This window comes from Ambystoma mexicanum, chromosome 3q, assembly GCF_040938575.1.
Source record: "Ambystoma mexicanum isolate Mex_15411 chromosome 3q, UKY_AmexF1_1, whole genome shotgun sequence".
NCBI classification, from domain to species: Eukaryota; Metazoa; Chordata; class Amphibia; order Caudata; family Ambystomatidae; genus Ambystoma; species Ambystoma mexicanum.
Genome location: NC_090926.1, coordinates 914,893,150 through 914,911,604, shown reverse-complemented (window position 1 = coordinate 914,911,604; position 18,455 = coordinate 914,893,150). Strand labels below are relative to the sequence as shown.

General features: G+C 44.1%; 1 protein-coding gene across 4 annotated transcripts in view; it reads right to left on the bottom strand.

Moving 5' to 3' along the window:
* The window catches only part of AMZ2 (archaelysin family metallopeptidase 2), a 591,533-nt gene that overhangs the window by 44,012 nt on the left and 529,066 nt on the right, over window positions 1-18,455 (bottom strand). For all 4 annotated transcript variants that reach the window (XM_069655060.1, XM_069655059.1, XM_069655058.1 and 1 more), the window contains one exon: window positions 2,974-3,137. In XM_069655060.1, coding sequence (XP_069511161.1) covers window positions 2,974-3,137 — 164 coding nt within the window. The remainder of the gene's footprint in view (window positions 1-2,973; window positions 3,138-18,455) is intronic.

Below are 18,455 nucleotides of genomic sequence, written 5' to 3'. Positions count from 1 at the left end.
TTTTGGCAATAGCCTTTTAAAACAAACAAAAAGGGGGTTGGAAAATGCCTCACTGTCCCTACTCCAAGAGGTATTTTCCCTACCTAAACCAAAACTAAGGGTATGTCCGATGGCAAGATATCCAAACCAAAATGTCAAGTGCCCAAAGTTCTATTCTGGCCCTCACATTCTGAAAATAATTTCTAAGGTGAAAAGGTTAATGTCTTGGCCTTGTAAAGTGTACAAAAATGTACATGTTCAATAAGAAAGAGGAAATTCTAACACAGAAAGTTCCAGATTGGATGACTTTCACAATTCCAGGGTATTGTTCCCTTCCTCAGGTTTTCTTGTTATAGATAACCAAGATTCTAAGGGTAGGAGCCTTCCTTAGACTTTTCTGTTCATCAAAAAAAGTATTTGTGTGTTAAACACTTTGGCTGTTAGTCTTAATTTCAAAGGATACCTGGTGTATTCCCTTGCCAGGTTTCTTCTCATCTTTAATGTAATTTCAACACAGTCTTTGGCTATACCTGATGTATCCCCATATCAGGAATTCCTCATGTGATCTACTTTACACACTTGCCAACTTGACTTTGCCTGGTATACTCTCCTGCCAGGGCTTTCTCATGTGCTTCACTTGACACACTAGCAAACTTGAATCTGCCTGGTATACTCTCCTTCCAGGCTTTCTCATGTACTTCACTTCACACACTTGCAAACTTGACAATATCTTGTGTTCATTCCGTTATTTCTCTTTTGTAAATATCAAGTCTCACTTATTTGCTTTCAGTAGGGTTGCCGAGGTGTCCCGCTGTCCCAGTTTCCTTCTTGTGGACTCACTGGTTCTCTGTGGCATGCTTCCCTTCTCTGGTGGTAAGCCTGCAGCGGCTCTTTGGCAGACCATACCTTCGCCCTGGTATTCACCGACCTCGCTTTGTGGCTTCCACATTCCTCATGGCTCGCGTTTGCTTGCTATGTGCATCTCCGTGTTCGAGCGGCTTGGATGCTGCTCTCCGCTACCTGCGAACGCCACAAAGTCTTCCCTTCTCTTCCTCTTGTGGCATCCTCGCTGCGGTCCGGCTTCTGCAGTCCCTGTGAGCCAGTTTGCACCATGGGCTTCCCAGCAGCACATGGATCCCTCAGTTAGTACAGAGAGGATGACATTCTCACAGACAGTGTCAATCTCCTGTCAGCTGGTTCGGTGTTTTAAATGTCCTGGCACCAATTATGCACTCGCAACCACTAGAGCACAGCTTGTGCTTCTGTTCTGTATTAATCTTCATTGCTCCATTCAGGTCCCTCGTCACAGTACTTTTACATTCATAGAAAGGGATACATGTGATCCTCCCTCATATAGCTTCCCCCAGGGTCAGGATCAGGTAATTGTTGGCGCCCCCTGGCCACATGGGTAGAGGTCACCGCTTGGAAAGCAGTAATGACATCGTCAATTTAATCACAGGAGGTAGCAGAAGGGATACCAGAGTGGGGAATCTAAGTGTGGTTGCCTAGCAACATTCAGGCACCAGAGAACAGTGATGACGCTGCTCCTTCACTCCTAAACACAATTATTTGTGGGGCTGCATTTTGTTTAAAAAAAAATTCTTGCCCAGTGATAAGTGCTGGCCCAGCATGGACACAGAGCAGGGGCCCCAGAGGTGCAGGTGCTGTAGTTACAACCCATGAAAACCACACCCCTTACCTCCTTGAGTCTCATCCTAGTGTCTTCTGTGCTTCAGGCACAATTCCAGGCACAGCTGCAATGCCCATCCTTCAATTGAATCCTGGACTAATTCCCCAGCCAAAAGCACACCAAGAGCTCCTTGCGCAGTCCGCACTCTGGCATCTTAGCAGAGGCTCCACTAAACCGAGTCACAAGTGCAGGTGAACCACTGGACCGAAGGCAAACTCACCATTGAGCATATCCCATGTTTTCTTGGTCCACCGGATAGCGGTCGGTTGTTCTGAGTAATGTTCCCACCCCATGGCAGCACTTTCCAAACCCGGCTCCATGATCTTCAGCGACATCACCCCACCACTGGCATTCGTGCAGTGCACACCAAGTCAGCCTTACGACCTGGGCCTTCCCAGTTTCAACTCCTCACATATGCCCTTTGCAGCAAGACAATGTTTGTGATCCGCCAACGAGCCTTCAGAATGGAAAACTGCAGAGGTCGTTTACATTTACAGGTGGCATCACTACCAATCCTCTATAACGCTAGTAGGCTAAAAAACAGGTATAGGTAGTATTAGAAAAAGACAGTGGGCATGGCACTGGCACTAATTTATAACTAAAGCCAGTGGTGAAATCCCACAAACCAGATGGGGAAAATACCTTACAATTATATAATCTAATCTGTTGAGCCATCCACAGTGGTCAAATTAAAGCTGCCAGAGTATGCATTGCTGCCAGCAGTAGTCTTCCTCACAGAACTAAATACTTTATGAAACAAGCATTGGCAATGGCAATAGTTTGGGCTTTTCTGTAGGAATTCAATGAAAGACGCACAGCCTGGTAAGACATTGTTATTACACCAGTAGCGTATTTACAGCTCTCAGAAGGCTGCTTTGAACAAACACTGGCAGGAACTTTATCACATCCAGTTATGGGGACATACACTGCTCACAAAGTCATCCACAACATGGGCCTTCCTGGTCTCCGATACAACCGCACTTGATCATCTCGATACAACCACACCTGATCATCTCACCGCATCAAGACGGAATACCCTCGATCAGTCCATGCACTCAGTCTAATCAGGTGACAGACCCTTTTCTAATGGCTGGTAGTACATTTGTATACTTGGTAGAATTTGTTTAGCTGCTGGAAATGAAGGAAGACAGATTCCCAATGAAGCTGTAATCTCTTTAGAGCAGTAATACACTGTAAGCTGCATCTCTTGCATACGTTTTGGAAACCACTCTCCATAACACCCAACCACCTCACAAACGCACACCACAATGTGCCTGTAATTTCCAGTAAAGGCGAGTACTCACCTTGCAAGAACGCAGAAGCAGCATCCCTGTGACTGGAGGGGTGTAGTACCCATCAAAGACCGAGTAGTCGCCGCGAACAACCTGCTTTCCATGGACAACTTTACCCTCGTAGTTCTTGCTGTAGAAGTTGCTGTCATATCGTGCAAAGCTGAAGATGCCCACTCCTTGGGAGAGAAAAAACACAATGGTCAGTGGTTGAAGTGACCGGGGATGGTCAGGGCGGTGTTCCACTACTTTGATTTTTTACTGTTGTTCCACTACTTTTTGCAACCATTTTCAACATTCCGGAACTGCTCTTTTCTACACTTTGCAACCCGATGGCAGTTACAGATAAAATGAAATCTGTTTCAACTCAATCGGCTGTCAACCAGCATGTCTGCAACCCTTGAAAAGTGTGTAGCACGGTGCTCCCTTTCTGCCTACTATGTGCCTCGCTGGGGTCACAGTTCCACTACTTTATGTTGGCATAATTCTAACATTGACAATGGTCATTACTTTGCGATAGTTGAAAGTGCAAAAACGTTTAGTGCCTTGGCCCTGACACAACGTTCAATAGTCATGAATGCTACTGCAAAGGGCCCAGTTCCTTCGACTGAGGGGAAGCAGAAGACGCCGCCCAAAGCCACACCAGAGTTCGAAATTGCTGGGCGCTATTTACCCCATGCTTGAGTGCGCAAAGAGCATTGTTTGGTTAACAAACAGCTTACAAGGAGCTACTCGACTCACAGGCCAACGGATGCCATAGAAACGAACAAACTGATGTGCCATCAGCTCGGTGTGTTTGGAAATGTGCCTCAAGGAGCATCAGGGCACATCTGGAAGTGCACATCTGAAACAGCATGGTTACATATTAAAGACAAAAGGTTATACTTTGTCTCTCATATACACATTAGATTTCCAGCACACTGTGTGCTAGCTCCTCATTACCCCATAACTAATGCTCAATGGGTGATGTCGGATAACGAACTGCACCTGCTCTCAAATCTCAATTTCTACACATGCACACAGAAGATACTTTAATTAGCTGGAAAAAGGCGCAACATATCCCACGCTGGGATTTGCTTGGAATGGGAGGGCTTTAATTATAATATTGTGCAACAGGAAGAGGAGCACACTCAACTGTACATGTTGAAGTAATTACATTATGCCCACTTAAATTAAGTATACACAACTCTTTCAGTGGACTGTCCTTATTATGGTCTACTGAAAGAAATGAGGGTCTTCCTGATCTAAATCATGAGAACACCAAAGAGGTTGTCTTACCTATACTTCTAAAGGACACAATATTTCTATTTTTTTTAATAGATATTGTATGATTATTGTAGAAACTTCATAATAGTACATTTCAAAATGTTGTCTTTTGGCCACTTATGAGTATCTTAATACACTGACAGCATTCAGGAATACAAACAATAATAGTGTGCTTTGTGCATGCATCACAGGTGTTAGAAGGGTATTATATCCTTTCTTGCCTGCCTGCCTGCGCATAGACCTCTGGGTGTCTGACTGGCATAGGTCACGCCCTGGAGTGAGGGGAGGACTGGCAACTTTTAGCCCGGGGTAGGGAGGGGGTGGGACAAGTACCATTTTCTTGCCGCCCGAGATGCAGTTTGCCAAGCACACAAAGCAACCCCAATTTCAGGAAAAAATACAAATTCAATACTAACCCACCCCCACCTACACATTCTCAAGTATATTTAGTAGACCATTTTGCCATTGCTTTCCTTTTACGCAAAATCTCTTTCAGTTATGCTTGTGTTTTCTTAGAGACCTGGGCCGCAGGGGACCTGCCTTACATACCAAAAGTAGTCAAATTATTGTACCAGGCTAATATAATTTGCTGAAATGGGGAAGCCCAGGTTTCCTCGTGTCCCAGGTGCAAATTTGAAAGCAGGCTATATCTATTCCCATCTTCAGCTTTTGACCAATGTAAAGAGGTGGTGTGACGAGAGAATTCAGTGAGAGCTGAGTCAGGGGGCCTTGCTTCAATTGAAGAGCCAAAAACACACTGGCACGTCAAGGAATCCTCGCTTGCATCCTGCCTCCCCACCAGTATGCATTATATAAATGGTTAATATTTATTTATGGAGTAACACTATAGATTATAAACCCATATGAGTGAGACTTTCCCTACAGACAGTTCAGGAAAACCAGGCACAGTGATGAAAAAGGACATTTTCTCAGCATCACATAATGTGTCAATTCTGGAAGGCTCTCGCTTCCTGGTTCCACAGTTAGCACATGAGACTTCATTGTCTCAGATTCCATCTTCAATATTGGAATCAATAAAACAGTTGTTATGCAAAGGCTAAGTCGGTACACTGTTAATTAAATCTGGCTTTCCAAATAATCAGTCACATTATAAAGCGACCCGACAAAATATAAATGTATTTTTAATTGAAACACATATTCATAAAGTAAGTATGCATGAACTCGCCAGAAAAAAGAAAGGGGTTCAACCAGTCCCACAATCGCGTGTAGTGACACGCAGGTCAGGCACAGATCTCAGCACCAGCCACTCAAATTTACTGATTTACCTTTACCGACTTGCACATCTTTCTCATTTACCCTATTTTCCTTTTCCCTCACCCTATGTCTTTCCTTTGTAACACATCATTGGTGCCCTTTCACCCCACTTCCTTCAAATGAACCGACTCCTGTTCTGCTTGTGCTCCATTCCTTAACCCTTACCTCAATCCCCTTCCCTTCCCCACACTGCTCAGACACCAATTCCTTGCTCCTCACACCCTTTCTTCCTTGCCCTGGCTCACATGTAGAGAATCTTGATTCGCTGTTCAGCATCTGCCAGGCATGACAAGAAGCTGTGGTTGTGGGTTCTGCACTTGTACAATGCGGCGCAAAACTTGATGCCAATCAAACTTCGCTTTCATTGTACTCCCAAGATGCACATTCCTGTAAAGACGGCTTCATATTTCAGCTCATGGAAGCAGGAGGAACTGTGAGGGGAGTCCACCTGGGATCTGGTGCTGTAGAGGGAGTACGTGTGACCCATCATATTTATTCTGTTATCAAGGAAGATGGAGTGTGTGAGTGTGAGTGTGTGTGTTTGGGGGGAGGTGTATGTGTGTGATACTTGATATGTGCTTGAGTGTATTTGTGACTGGGTAAAGTGTATGTGGAAGGATGTATCTGTGTTCATATGACTATGTATTTACATATGTGAGTATGTTTATACTTGTATGTGTGTTTTGCGTGGGCCTCATAGTATTCCGGACAAGACAAGCAAATAAAAACTTTAGAGGGCCATTCAGAGTTGGGTGGTGACCGTAAAATTCAGAGATATTTGGCAAATACTAACGGTTTTACGAACCCTTTTATACCTCAAAAAAAGTACATTAGTGACACATTGAAGGTGGAAATGCCTTAAAAACACCCTTTTCACATTACCAATGGATAAAGGTGGTATTTCTAAAATACCTCTGGTGGTATTCCATAAATACTCAGGGTGGTAAACTATGAATTGGATGGATTTTCAGAAATGCCACTACAGGAGGTTGTAACTTTCTCCAGAGATATTTCATAATAAAAATATGCCCAACTCCTATAACACCCTAATTTGTAGTCTACTAATAAGTAATACACGAAGGTTCAATTTTTCCATGCATGTTTTCCAACTGTGCCCAAAAGTGTTTACCACAACCAATCCAATAGTCATTTCTATAAGCACCATGTAGTAACACTTTTGGGTGCTATTCGGGATGCTATTAAGATCTTTTTGTAAAGAACTCACCAGTGATTAAGACATTCACCAGAGCATAGGGGAAGTATTCTTCCAGAATGAAACTTGAGGGCAAACACTAATAAAATATGTACCCTTACTCAGCCCTATAGATAAGTGGGGTATCCGCCACGTTTTGTCTCCCTAAATAGGCAAAAACTCCCAAAAAATAAACATAGGGAGTACAAATACTCTTAACTACAAATAGGAAACAGACATGTAGGACCTTGTACTCCTGCTTTCACCCACACAGCTCCATGGAAATGTTTGGACCAGTAGTGCACGTAGTACCACCAGAAGTAACTACTATTATCACTGCCTGATTGGAAGAAGTAAACCTGTATCTTTTAATTTGTATGCATAACTAGGTGCAAAGAAATAATGATTACAAAATCATTTCCGTTTTCCAGGTAAAACATTTTTACTTGCTTATAAAATACTTCTATTGGGACCTGGACTTACATTTTTACTCCCATAAAAACATTTTACCCCCAACTTTAAAAAATGGTGAGGAAAATACTCCCACTTCACAATCTTATCTGGGTCACTGCCCTTACTTCCTTGGCAAGTAAAAAAGAGCAAGGACCCAATGGGAGGGTCGAGCCAGGGGACCCAAATGTCGCCCAAGCCAGGGAAATGACCATGGTAAACAGTTTCAGTGAGCAAAGTGGCTAGTGTTGAGGGGTAAGGACAACAGCAGTGAATTGTTGGACTGGATGGGCGGGTGAGCTGGGCAAGGGAAGCAAGGAGGGTAGAGCCGAGGATGGCAAGGGTGTAAGGACAGCGCCAGTGTATTTTTGGATGGTGCAGGGGAGGGGGCTGTGGATGCAAAGAAGTGATAGCGGCAACGAGTAGAGCGGGGGACAGAGATAGGAGCTATCGTTTTTGAAAGAGATGCTTGAGGGTGCCTGAAAAAGAGGGATAGTGGTGCAAAGGGATGGTGTGGATAGGTACAGCACTGGTGTATTTTTGGATGGGGCTGGAGAAGAGAAAATCATTTGGCATGCTGGTGTGTGAGCGGCTTTGGGAAATGTTGGCTCCGACAGAGGGGAAGAGAGCAGGCCAGAGAAGAAAGTGTTGGGAAGTAAACATGGTTCATATCTACCACCAGGCCACTCTCCCCCATACCATACGCCATACCAGGAGGTGCAGTGCTCCTCCTCTCCTGCCCCAGCCAATCATGTACAGTGTCCTGTACATGCAGCCATTACCTAAGATCACTTTTTTTTTTATCATTCTGGAAAGGCTGGTAGTGGGTTGGGCTTGTGGTGTCGGGCAGGCCCAAATTCTCAACTATTTATGCATCAGAAGAATGCATCCCCCTTCTTGCTCCTCCAAGTCTGCCAGACTGTCCCCCCAGAGCGCCACTCTCGTAATATTGGCACCCCTTCTCCAATTGTACTCATCGGCCTGGCCACCGGCCCTCCTACCGAGACATTTCTGATCATTCCTGGACTGCTGCAAGCTCTATAGGCATGCCTCGCACGTCGCACTTCCTCCTGGCCAATGTTCATGCGCTCCTTAATCCTTCGAATTTCTGAGGGAGTTTCCTCTTTTCTACAGGCTCTACTGGCTCCCTGTGCATAACAAGCACAACCTTGGAAAAGACAAGGTCCTTTCTTCCGACACAGGACAGTTGGATCATTACTCATACATGCAAAAGCTGGTTGTCTGAGGAGTTTCACTACCAGCCAGATTGAGAGACTGTTGATCAAAGGCAGTCTCCACTATCTTACAGGTTCATTTGATTTTCTGACATGATTTCCTTCTCGAACATTCAGGGTGTTAGAGGATTCCTTCTATCGACAGCTGCAGCCTCTGCAAGGAACTGCCAACCCTGTTTTGCTGCCCTACTCATGCAGCTTGTTCATCTGAGAAACGTAAGCAGCACTTTTCTGTTTGTTGCCATTGCTGGTGCTGTTCCGTTGACATTGCATCCCCTTGGCTACCATTTCAACATGGACCCAGTCTTCCGTTCTCATTATTGTAGAGTTGCTTAACTTGTGCCTTGCAGGTTTGCAGTCGCCTGCTTTGGACATCTTTTATATTCAGGCTAATGTTCCAACAATTCTGCGTATGTACATTGTTGCCCTTCACATTGCTACCATTTAAATGAAATGCACGTATATTTGCCAATTCCATTTTTTCACTTACATTCTTTTTTTCAATATTCTGCTAACCTCTTTGTTGTCTGTCTCCGGTTCCACCCGGTGTGCCCATGAGCCCCTCTCTGCCCTACAGATCCACACGGACACCGATGTAGTCAGCTTGGGCTCCCCGGTCGCTCTGCGGCAACCGGGTACGCCCCTTTTATTTTTAAAATAAATCTCTATAGGAGAGTGTTCCATGAAGGGGACACTGTTTATTCGAGGCAAACACCTCATATTAGGACGAGATTTAATGACAAAAATGAATATGACCATTTTGTTTACAGACGATGGTATAGTATGCTCAACACCAGGAATGCATTATTTAAACGTGTGCAAAATGTTCAGGGCATACGCAGGACAAATAGCGCCTAGAGCAATACCATTGGAACCCAAAGTGTTCCATTTTGGAATACGCATTCTGTTAACATAGCTGCCAGGTCTAGTAGGCAGAACCATGAGAATACCAGATGAGTTTCAATTTAGACCACAGATACCTATGGATGAAGAAGAGGGGCACATTTTCCTCTTAGCTATAGAAGCATCTATAGTTCGAGGAAATGTGGCTTTGCTTGATGCAACTGATGATAAGGGTAGACTATGGAGCACAGTAATTGCCATTGAGGAAGGTTGCAGAATGACTGACGTCACTGATGAAGATTTGTTTGGAGATGACAGATCTGACGATTTTCTGATATTTGAAATGTGCATCACTTATTGGGTCAAGGCGATTAAGAGAGAGGTCCCGCAGAGAATGATGCTAGCAAAGAAGCGTCCTGAATATTTTGACGAAGGTATGGCAAAAGTGCCAATTTCATTATGGACCACTAGCCCCTATGACGTTGGTTTATTGAAAGGAGTTGGGGAAGTGAAGATTAAATTGAAACCAGGAGTGATTTTGCCTCGAGCACGGCAATATCCCATGTCTCGAGAGGCAGATGAAGGAATTTTCAAGACAATTTCCGCCATGATGGACCAAGGTATCTTAGTGACGTCAGGGTCACCATGTAATATGTCAGTTTATCTGATTAAAAAATCAAAGGGGGGTCTTGGAGACTAATTCAAGGTTTACGCCTAATAAACAAGATTGTAGAGTTCGAGTTCCCTCTAGTCCCGAACCCGTCCACAATCCTATGTAATATACCTGTTGATGCACGATATTTCACGGTGAGTGACTTGAAAAATGTGTTTTTCTCAATCCCCCCATTGCACAAAGACTCACAAGATTTGACATCATTCACTTTTAGACAAGTGAGATTAAAAAGCAGGAGGCTGCTCCAGGGGTACTGTGAGTCCCCATCAATATTTAATAGTCCTTCGAACGGACTTCAGCAATATTGCTTTAGAAAGCATTGTGCTGCAATACGTAGACAACACTTTTGTTTGCAGCACCTCAGAGGAAGAGTGCAGACTCAATTCTGTTCAGCTAATGATTATACTTGCTGACAAAGGACATAAGGTTGACAAGGAAAAGTTACAATATTGTCAATAAGCAGTGTTGTACAGAGGGCAATTGATTTCATATGAGGGAAAGAAAGTTACTCCTGAAAGAACTGAGGCTATTCTAAAAACAGCTAAGCCACACACGATAAAACAGATGCAGCGTTCTTTAAGAATATGTAATTATGTCAGAGCAGGGGTCTTTGACTACAGCTCGTATACTAGGTCGCTCTTACAAGCCTTAAAGAAAGCACAGGCAGCGCAAGAGAAAATCGTATGGACTGAGGCAATGGAAGAAGGGTTTGACGAATTGAAAAAAGCCATTTGCACAGCTCCAGTTTTAGGGATTCCCAATTATTCAGAGGAATTATTTTTATTCTCGCACACAGATGGTACTTTTATGACAGCAGTACTCACACAGAGAACTACATTGAGATACAAACCCCTTGCATATTACAGTGGAATTTTGGACCCAGTAATGAGAGGTCACTTTCCATGCGAACAAAGTTTGGCAGCCGCCGCATTCGCCATAGAGAAGGCTACAAACATAGTGATGGGATGTTCCATGACGTTATTTGTTGAGCAAGCATTATTTGCAATTTTAGAAAAACCAAAAGGCACGTTGACTACTCAAAGGGCTTCTGCCTATGAGGTAATCATATGGACTCCAGCAATTAAAATAGTCTGATGTAAAATAGTGAATCCAGCTATGTTTATAGCTGAGCCTATTACCGAAGGAGAACCTATACACGATTGTGCGCACTATGAAGAGTTCTGTGATGAGCTCACTAGGGTAAAGGAGAATGCACTCGCAGGAGGAGAGATTGTCTTTATTGACGCTTCTTCAAGAATCAATCAAAATGACAGGCAAAGATATACAGGTGTTGCGGTAGTTAAACATTTGGCAAATGGAGAATTTCGAGTACTTATTAGTACTCTATTGCCATCACATTATTCAGCGCAAGCTGCAGAATTATTGGCGTTGATACTCGCAGTCGAGAATCACGCAGACCAGGAAGTGACAGTGTACAGCAGGATTAGCGCGCTGGAAAAGGAGGGGCTACTTCAGAGCAGACGGCATGCCAGTGCAGCACGCAGCCTTATTGGACAGGCTCATTAAGGCACTACAACTCCCAGTGGGCATAGCAGTCATTAAATGCGCAGCTCACGCGAAATAGACAGATTTTATCTAGCATGGAAATCAAGCAGCAGACGTTGAAGCGAAGCGCATAGCAAATACAGATATAGAGATGATGAATGTTCAAACGATTGATGTGAATGAAAGAATGACTGATGTCAAGTGTGGACGAGGGATATAATCATATTCCTAAAACACAAATAGTGGAGATCCAAGGGGAGGCACTGCAAGAAGAAAAGAACTTTTGCAAGTTAAGAGGGTGTTCTTTAAACCCCTCTAAAGCATTGTGGAGACAAGACAGCACTGGTAAACCAGTAATGTCTATAGCCTTACTAAGGGTAGCGCTAGAACAGCTACACTACCCAGCGCATACAACTAGGGAGAATCTTGCTGTAACCATTGCTGAGGATTGGGTCGTACCAAACCTAATGGAGCATGTCGCATTTTTTATGGTAAATTGTATTATTTGCCAGCAATTTACAACTGGGCATACACTGCGCATAGTGAGGGGGGTCATCCCAAGACCCAAAGGCCCTTTTCAGCACTTGCATATCGACTATGTAGACATGATACAAGTCTGCAATGGATATAGATACCTATTAAAACAAAGGGGGGTCTGGGAATCTCTCTACCAGCACGAACACAGCCCAATGACCTGTTCTTGGGTGAATAACCCCTGGGAGAGACTCTACCAAGTCTTTAGCTTACTGTCCTTTTCACAGAGAAGAAATTTCCCCGCATATCAGCCTTTGTCCTGCCCAGGGGCAGTCCAGCGCCGAAATGCTAGGCAATTCTCCTCTGAACAAGAGTACCATCAGTAACCCCATACACGTGTTTCAGCCTTGTTGGGCATCATCAGTGAGGTGAAACTGTTGCCTCTCTAAGAACAGTGAGCAAGGGGTCCACATCTGGATTGCCCTGTTAACTTAGGGTGAAACCCAAAGTTAATGTATGCAAACAAAGGGGGGTCTGGGAATCTCTCTACCAGCACGAACACAGCCCAATGACCTGTTCTTGGGTGAATAACCCCTGGGAGAGACTCTACCAAGTCTTTAGCTCACTGTCCTTTTCAAAGAGAAGAAATTTCCCCGCATATCAGCCTTTGTCCTGCCCAGGGGCAGTCCAGCGCCGAAATGCTAGGCAATTCTCCTCTGAACAAGAGTACCATCAGTAACCCCATACACGTGTTTCAGCCTTGTTGGGCATCATCAGTGAGGTGAAACTGTTGCCTCTCTAAGAACAGTGATCAAGGGGTCCACGTCTGGATTGCCCTGTTAACTTAGGGTGAAACCCAAAGTTAATGTATGCAAACAAAGGGGGGTCTGGGAATCTCTCTACCAGCACAAACACAGCCCAATGACCTGTTCTTGGGTGAATAACCCCTGGGAGAGACTCTACCAAGTCTTTAGCTCACTGTCCTTTTCACAGAAGAAATTTCCCCGCATATCAGCCTTTGTCCTGCCCAGGGGCAGTCAGCGCCGAAACGGTAGGCAATTCTCCTCTGAAGAACAGAGATTCCCAGACCCCCCTTTGTTTGTATAGATACCTATTAGTTGCAGTATGTCCTTTCTCCAGATGGATAGAGGCAGGTCCATGTACACACCCAGTCTCTACCTGTGCAGCCAAGTTCTTGGTGCGTGAGGTGTTTCCTAGATGGGGGGTGTGTGAAGTAATGAGATCAGATAATGGACCTCACTTTGTTATTACAGTTTTCGAGCAGATCACTTTGTTACTTGGTATAAAGCACACGTTTTCTTCGGCTTATCATCAGCAAGGGAATGGTATCTGTGAAAAGTTCAACGGCCTGTTACAAGAAAGAATAGCTAAGTTGAAGTTTACTTTGAAAAAAGGGTGGTTGCACTGCCAACCACTGGCATTGTATGCATTGGGGAAACAACCAGGTTCTGATCACCATCTCACGCCGCACAAAATTGTGACTGGCAGATGAATGAGAATCACTATAATGCCTCCATCCCGAGTTAGAAGTGATGCTCAGCCAACGTCAGAAGTGTTAGGTCTTGAATTGCAAAACTACTTGTTATGTTATGTTACTTGAATTTGTAGAGCGCACGGTCGCCCAAAGGCATCATGGTGCTAATGAGGGGGCTGCCTGGCTGAGAAAGACAGTAGGAGGCCAGGGAACTAGAATAAAATGGTCTTCAGAGCTTTCCTAAAAGCCAGATGGTTGGAGATAGATTTGAGTGGCAGTGGGAGGATGTTCCAAAGCTTGGCCGCGGCGATGGAGAAGGCTCTGCCGCCGAGTCTTTCCCGGTTATGCCTAGGCACGACAAGTAGGTTGGTGGCCGAGGAACAGAGATTGACTGTTTAACATCTAGTTTTTCTGTGATTTCAGGACAGTTCCAGAGATGAGGGTGTAAGACAGCACAGAACACAGAAGAAGATGCTTCAACAATCCAAACTTCTGAATTTCTATGTCCAAGAATCTACCCAGAGATGGAATATTGATCCGCAACCACACATGGAAAAAGTGGGACGAGCCCCGCTTTCACAGTCCTTTCATTGTCAAGGACGTCACGCCATCTGCTGTCAAAGTGCAGGGTAGGCGAGCTTGGATCTTCCTGCGGGACACTAAAATCTACGCCAGAGAGACATCTCTGCTTACACCCCACCGCGAAGAAGCTACACACATCAGGTAAGAACCACAGCACGTGCCGACGAGATCCATGACGAGGGAGAAGGACGCATAACCCGACAAGTGGAAAGCTTGAAGAACATTTTAGTTGGACTTTGGCTTAATTTGGACACTGCCTTTTCAGCTATAAATAAAAGGGTAAACGGACACATTCGAACACTGTGTGCATCCTAGTTGCAGAGTAAAGGAAGATCTGCATTCTTGAAAGCCACAGTAGGTTATTGATTTTGGACTAAGGCACTCTTAAGCCTTGATAACAAGAAAAGTGAGAAAGGTCATTGACTTTGGACTAAGGTACACTTGAGCCTTGATAAGAATAAGGATATGCCAAACTTTGATCGTGGACACAGCAATTGGAAAAGGATACAGTACCCAGAGTCCTTCCATACAGAGCTCTTGTTCGTTGTTACTCAGGGTGTTCCCAAGTGATGATCTTTCTAGGCATATACTTATGCATTTTGAGTTGGTATTATGTTTGTATCCGTCACTGGTGGGGAGAACTTGCCGCATTCCAGATTTTCTTGGTAATACTGACAACTAAAAGATTGTTAGAAGATTTCTCATAATCATCACTGAAGAGTTTTTGAAGTTGCCTGACTTCATTAAGGAAAACACAAATGCCCCTATTGCCAGACACAGCACATAGACTGGTCAGTGTGGTGTTCTTTCGTTTAATGGAAGACTACCCGCATCTTGTTGGAAGACACACGGATGTGGTGACATTTCTTAGAGACCCAAGAAATACTACAAATTTGAACGTGATCCTGGAAGGTATCATCATCCAGGTCGCGATCTATTCTGAAAGAAATCACAGAGCTGTGTAGAAATGTTCCTCCGAGGGACAGATTGAGGAAGTGATAAAACCTTAAAACTTTGTTCATGCTGACAGGGAAGCTACAATGTCATCTGGACTGAGCAAATTTGAGGAATCGAATGTGAACTGGTTAATGAAGCAGAATTTATAGAAGCTCACAGAAATCATCTTTTTTCACGAAAAAGGAACATTTGCACCGCGACTGGTGAAGAAATTGGTTCCAGAAAGCAGCTAGTTGATCTAGGACGAATGCTGAAGAAGACAGCAAGTTTCCAGAAGCAATCTAAAAAATGTAGTGTCATTAAAAGTGTTTTTCCTTTTTCCACCCTTAGCATCAAATGATCGAGATGGTTAATCAGAGCAGCAACTTTGTGCTGCCCCAAGAGGACAGACGTTCAAATTGCCCCAGAAGTAGATGCTGTAGGATTACCTACCACTGCATCCTTTACACATGTATTGTATTCATACTCATATTGCTTTCACTGACAGTTAGAACTGCTTTTTATATAGGAGCACATGATGCAAAGATTCCTGTATATGTTTCTGAGCAGAAGGAAAAGGTAAACGTGGCAACTACAAAGCAACCCAATAGTGACTCAATAGTCATTCCTGTCCCTAGAATAAATTGACAGATACCTGAGAGCGAAATGGATGTTATTAGTAATACATCAGATAGCACTTGCTTCAAACACTACTTTTGAACACCAGAGACAGGGTCGGCGGAACAGGCAAAATAAGGGGTTAACAAAAGTTAGGCCCACACAGATAATGCATTCAGACACGTCTGGTACAGTGACAAGAAGCCCAAGCACAAGTCCCACAGAATAATTAAGTGCAGAGATGATAGCAGAATCTATATGGCCGTTCTTTGCCATTGCCAGGAAGAGACAGAGGGATAAAGAAAGATATGCTGAACTTCCTTCTACGCAGATAGTCCGAATGGATGTTTCTGTAATTCGACCAGCCAGAAGAAGCTATACAGATGTATTCAGAGATGTGGTTATAGAAAACTACATGAAGACTTTGAGAATTAAAAGAAGCACCCAAGAAGACAATTATGAACTGAATGATTATCTAGACAGCACAGCACACTTGGAAAACAACATACAGTACCAACACATGAAAGAAGTTGGAAGAAGGATGTCAGATAAAGACTGCTTCGTATGTGCACTCCTGCCATACAGCATGGGGAAGTCATAAATCTTCATAGCAATTGAAATTGATGTCAAGACAGCTCATCACCTTTCGCACATGGAACTTTGCAAAAACCAGAGGCCAGTTTATGGGAAGCGTTGCTTCTCTTAAATGGGCAACTGAAAAGACAGATCCAGATGAAGATGACTACATACAAGATATAAACACAAGAAACAGAGCCCATACGAGAAATCACGTGATCAGATATGTGAAACCAGGAGTGAAAGGAGCTGGCATTAGATGGGAAGTGAACAAAAAAGTTGATGTCAAAGGAAAATCTGCAGAAGAAGCTCGCAGATGGAAGAACAGAGGACAAATGCAAATTTGGGGATCAGGACTGTCACCAGATGGATGGGGAAAAGGAGTGGTGATCTGCAGAGCATGGATGATCGTTGGATACTACAAAGAAACAATTGAAAATGCAAAAATGTTATGCAAGCCATTATGGTCAAGACTTGCTAAACTGCTGACATGGGTCAAAGACAGAGGAGGACCATTGCAGATAGTACTTTAGAAAGTTCTAAGTTTTGCTTCAGGAACAATGTTACAATAAAAATGGGAGAAAATCAGAACAGTGGACGAATATTCAATGCACCAGGAATGGTGCATGGAAAAGCAGTAATCATGGATCATTATTGGGCTTGTGGATCAAAAGCCTACATCAGACTGCCTAAAGATTGGGGAGGAATTTGCACATTGGTGAATGTCCATGTTCCTGCATTGGTGATTCTTAAAGGTGACCTGAACATTGACAGTTTTCCAAAAGCATATGCTCATCTAAGAAAGAGGAGATCTGTAGAACTGGTAACTCACACAAGAGAGAGAACTACTTTTCTGTTAAATCAATAGAAGCCTTTGATGCTATCCTGTATGAACACAGGTTGTTCAGCCAGACCTCATCAGGGTTCACAATGATCTTTATGCCAGGAATCCAGGTATGAGCAAATACTAAGTGGTTACCAATCACCAGAAGGGAATTGCTGCAGACAATTAACACAACTATAAAAGTATTCAATGCAATCCGAGAATAACTGAGAGCTATAAGACTAATGGCTCTCCAGAAGAGATATGTCCTGGACATGATTAAAGCCATGGATGGAGGTGTTTGTGCCAAAATTGGAGAAGCATGTTGCACATTTACACCTTCTCACGATGATGAGAATGGAACTTTGACAGAGGCCATAGACATGCGGACAAAACTCCATGGCCAGATGATAGAAGAAGTAGAAGATATCGCTGATGACAGCTGGATTGGATCACTCTTCTCATGGTTTCCACAATGGATGGCAGATATGTTCAAATTTCTTTGAGCGTTGCTATTATTTGTGTTTCTTGGATTCTGTGTGATCAAGATAATAATCTCACAGTGCAAGAAGACAGCAAAGAAAGCCATAGGGATGAAGATCATGATCGATGTTGCACCAGGATGGAAGCCTAAAGACTTGACTGATGAAGAAATCAGAGACTTTGTGAAGTCTAGTATCCATGCACCCGAGAGAACGAAGTTCCTGTATCCAAAGGACCACAATAAATATGTGGGAAGATGGATCTACTGCAGTCCAAGTGGACAGTGCATGCTCATGACATGGAACAAGGATGAGCATGTGAAGTCAGCTGGATGCCTGAAGGGAGTCATAAAAATATGGGTCCCTAAGAGGCACTCCTTCACACCAGGATGTCTAGGAATAGAAGACGATGTGAGAGTGGTCGATAAATCGCCCAGAGAGGGGAGTGTAGAGGAGGAGCCAAGTACCCCCACTCCACCTGCCTCGTCTACACTACCTGAAAGTATGAACCAAAGTATGTGACGTATTGTCACGGCCCTTACCCCAGACCCCCAATGGCAAATCCACCTGCCAGGTAAGGTCAGGGCTCCATTAAGGCTTTGGAGGCCTTGCATCCACTCCCAAGACTCTCTTGGAGTCAGTCCTGGCACCTCTGGCGCCAGGCTCATATTCATTGTGGAGAACACTTTTGAAGGGGACTACTTTACCTTGGGCCTGCAGTCAACATGGAGGCATTCACATAGCTTAGTTCCCAAGAACTAAGCTATGTAGTATAGTCTTTTGGGTGTGGTGGCCTGGGATTACTTTACCTGGACTACTTTGCTGGGAGGCTATTTAAACCACACCCAAGCAACAGAGCACGCTTCGCGTTACTTTGCAGACTGCAGCGTAACGCTCACTGTGTCCTGTGATACCTGCAAGCCTCATAGCAACGAACATGCAGAGAAGACAAAAGGAACATCATTAATAGAATCTTACCTGCAATCTCCAACCTGTCATCCGCTCGCCGTTCGTTCCAGAGTCTGCTACTGGCGGGCCGCCCTCCAGTGAACAGCATCTTCTGGGCACCGC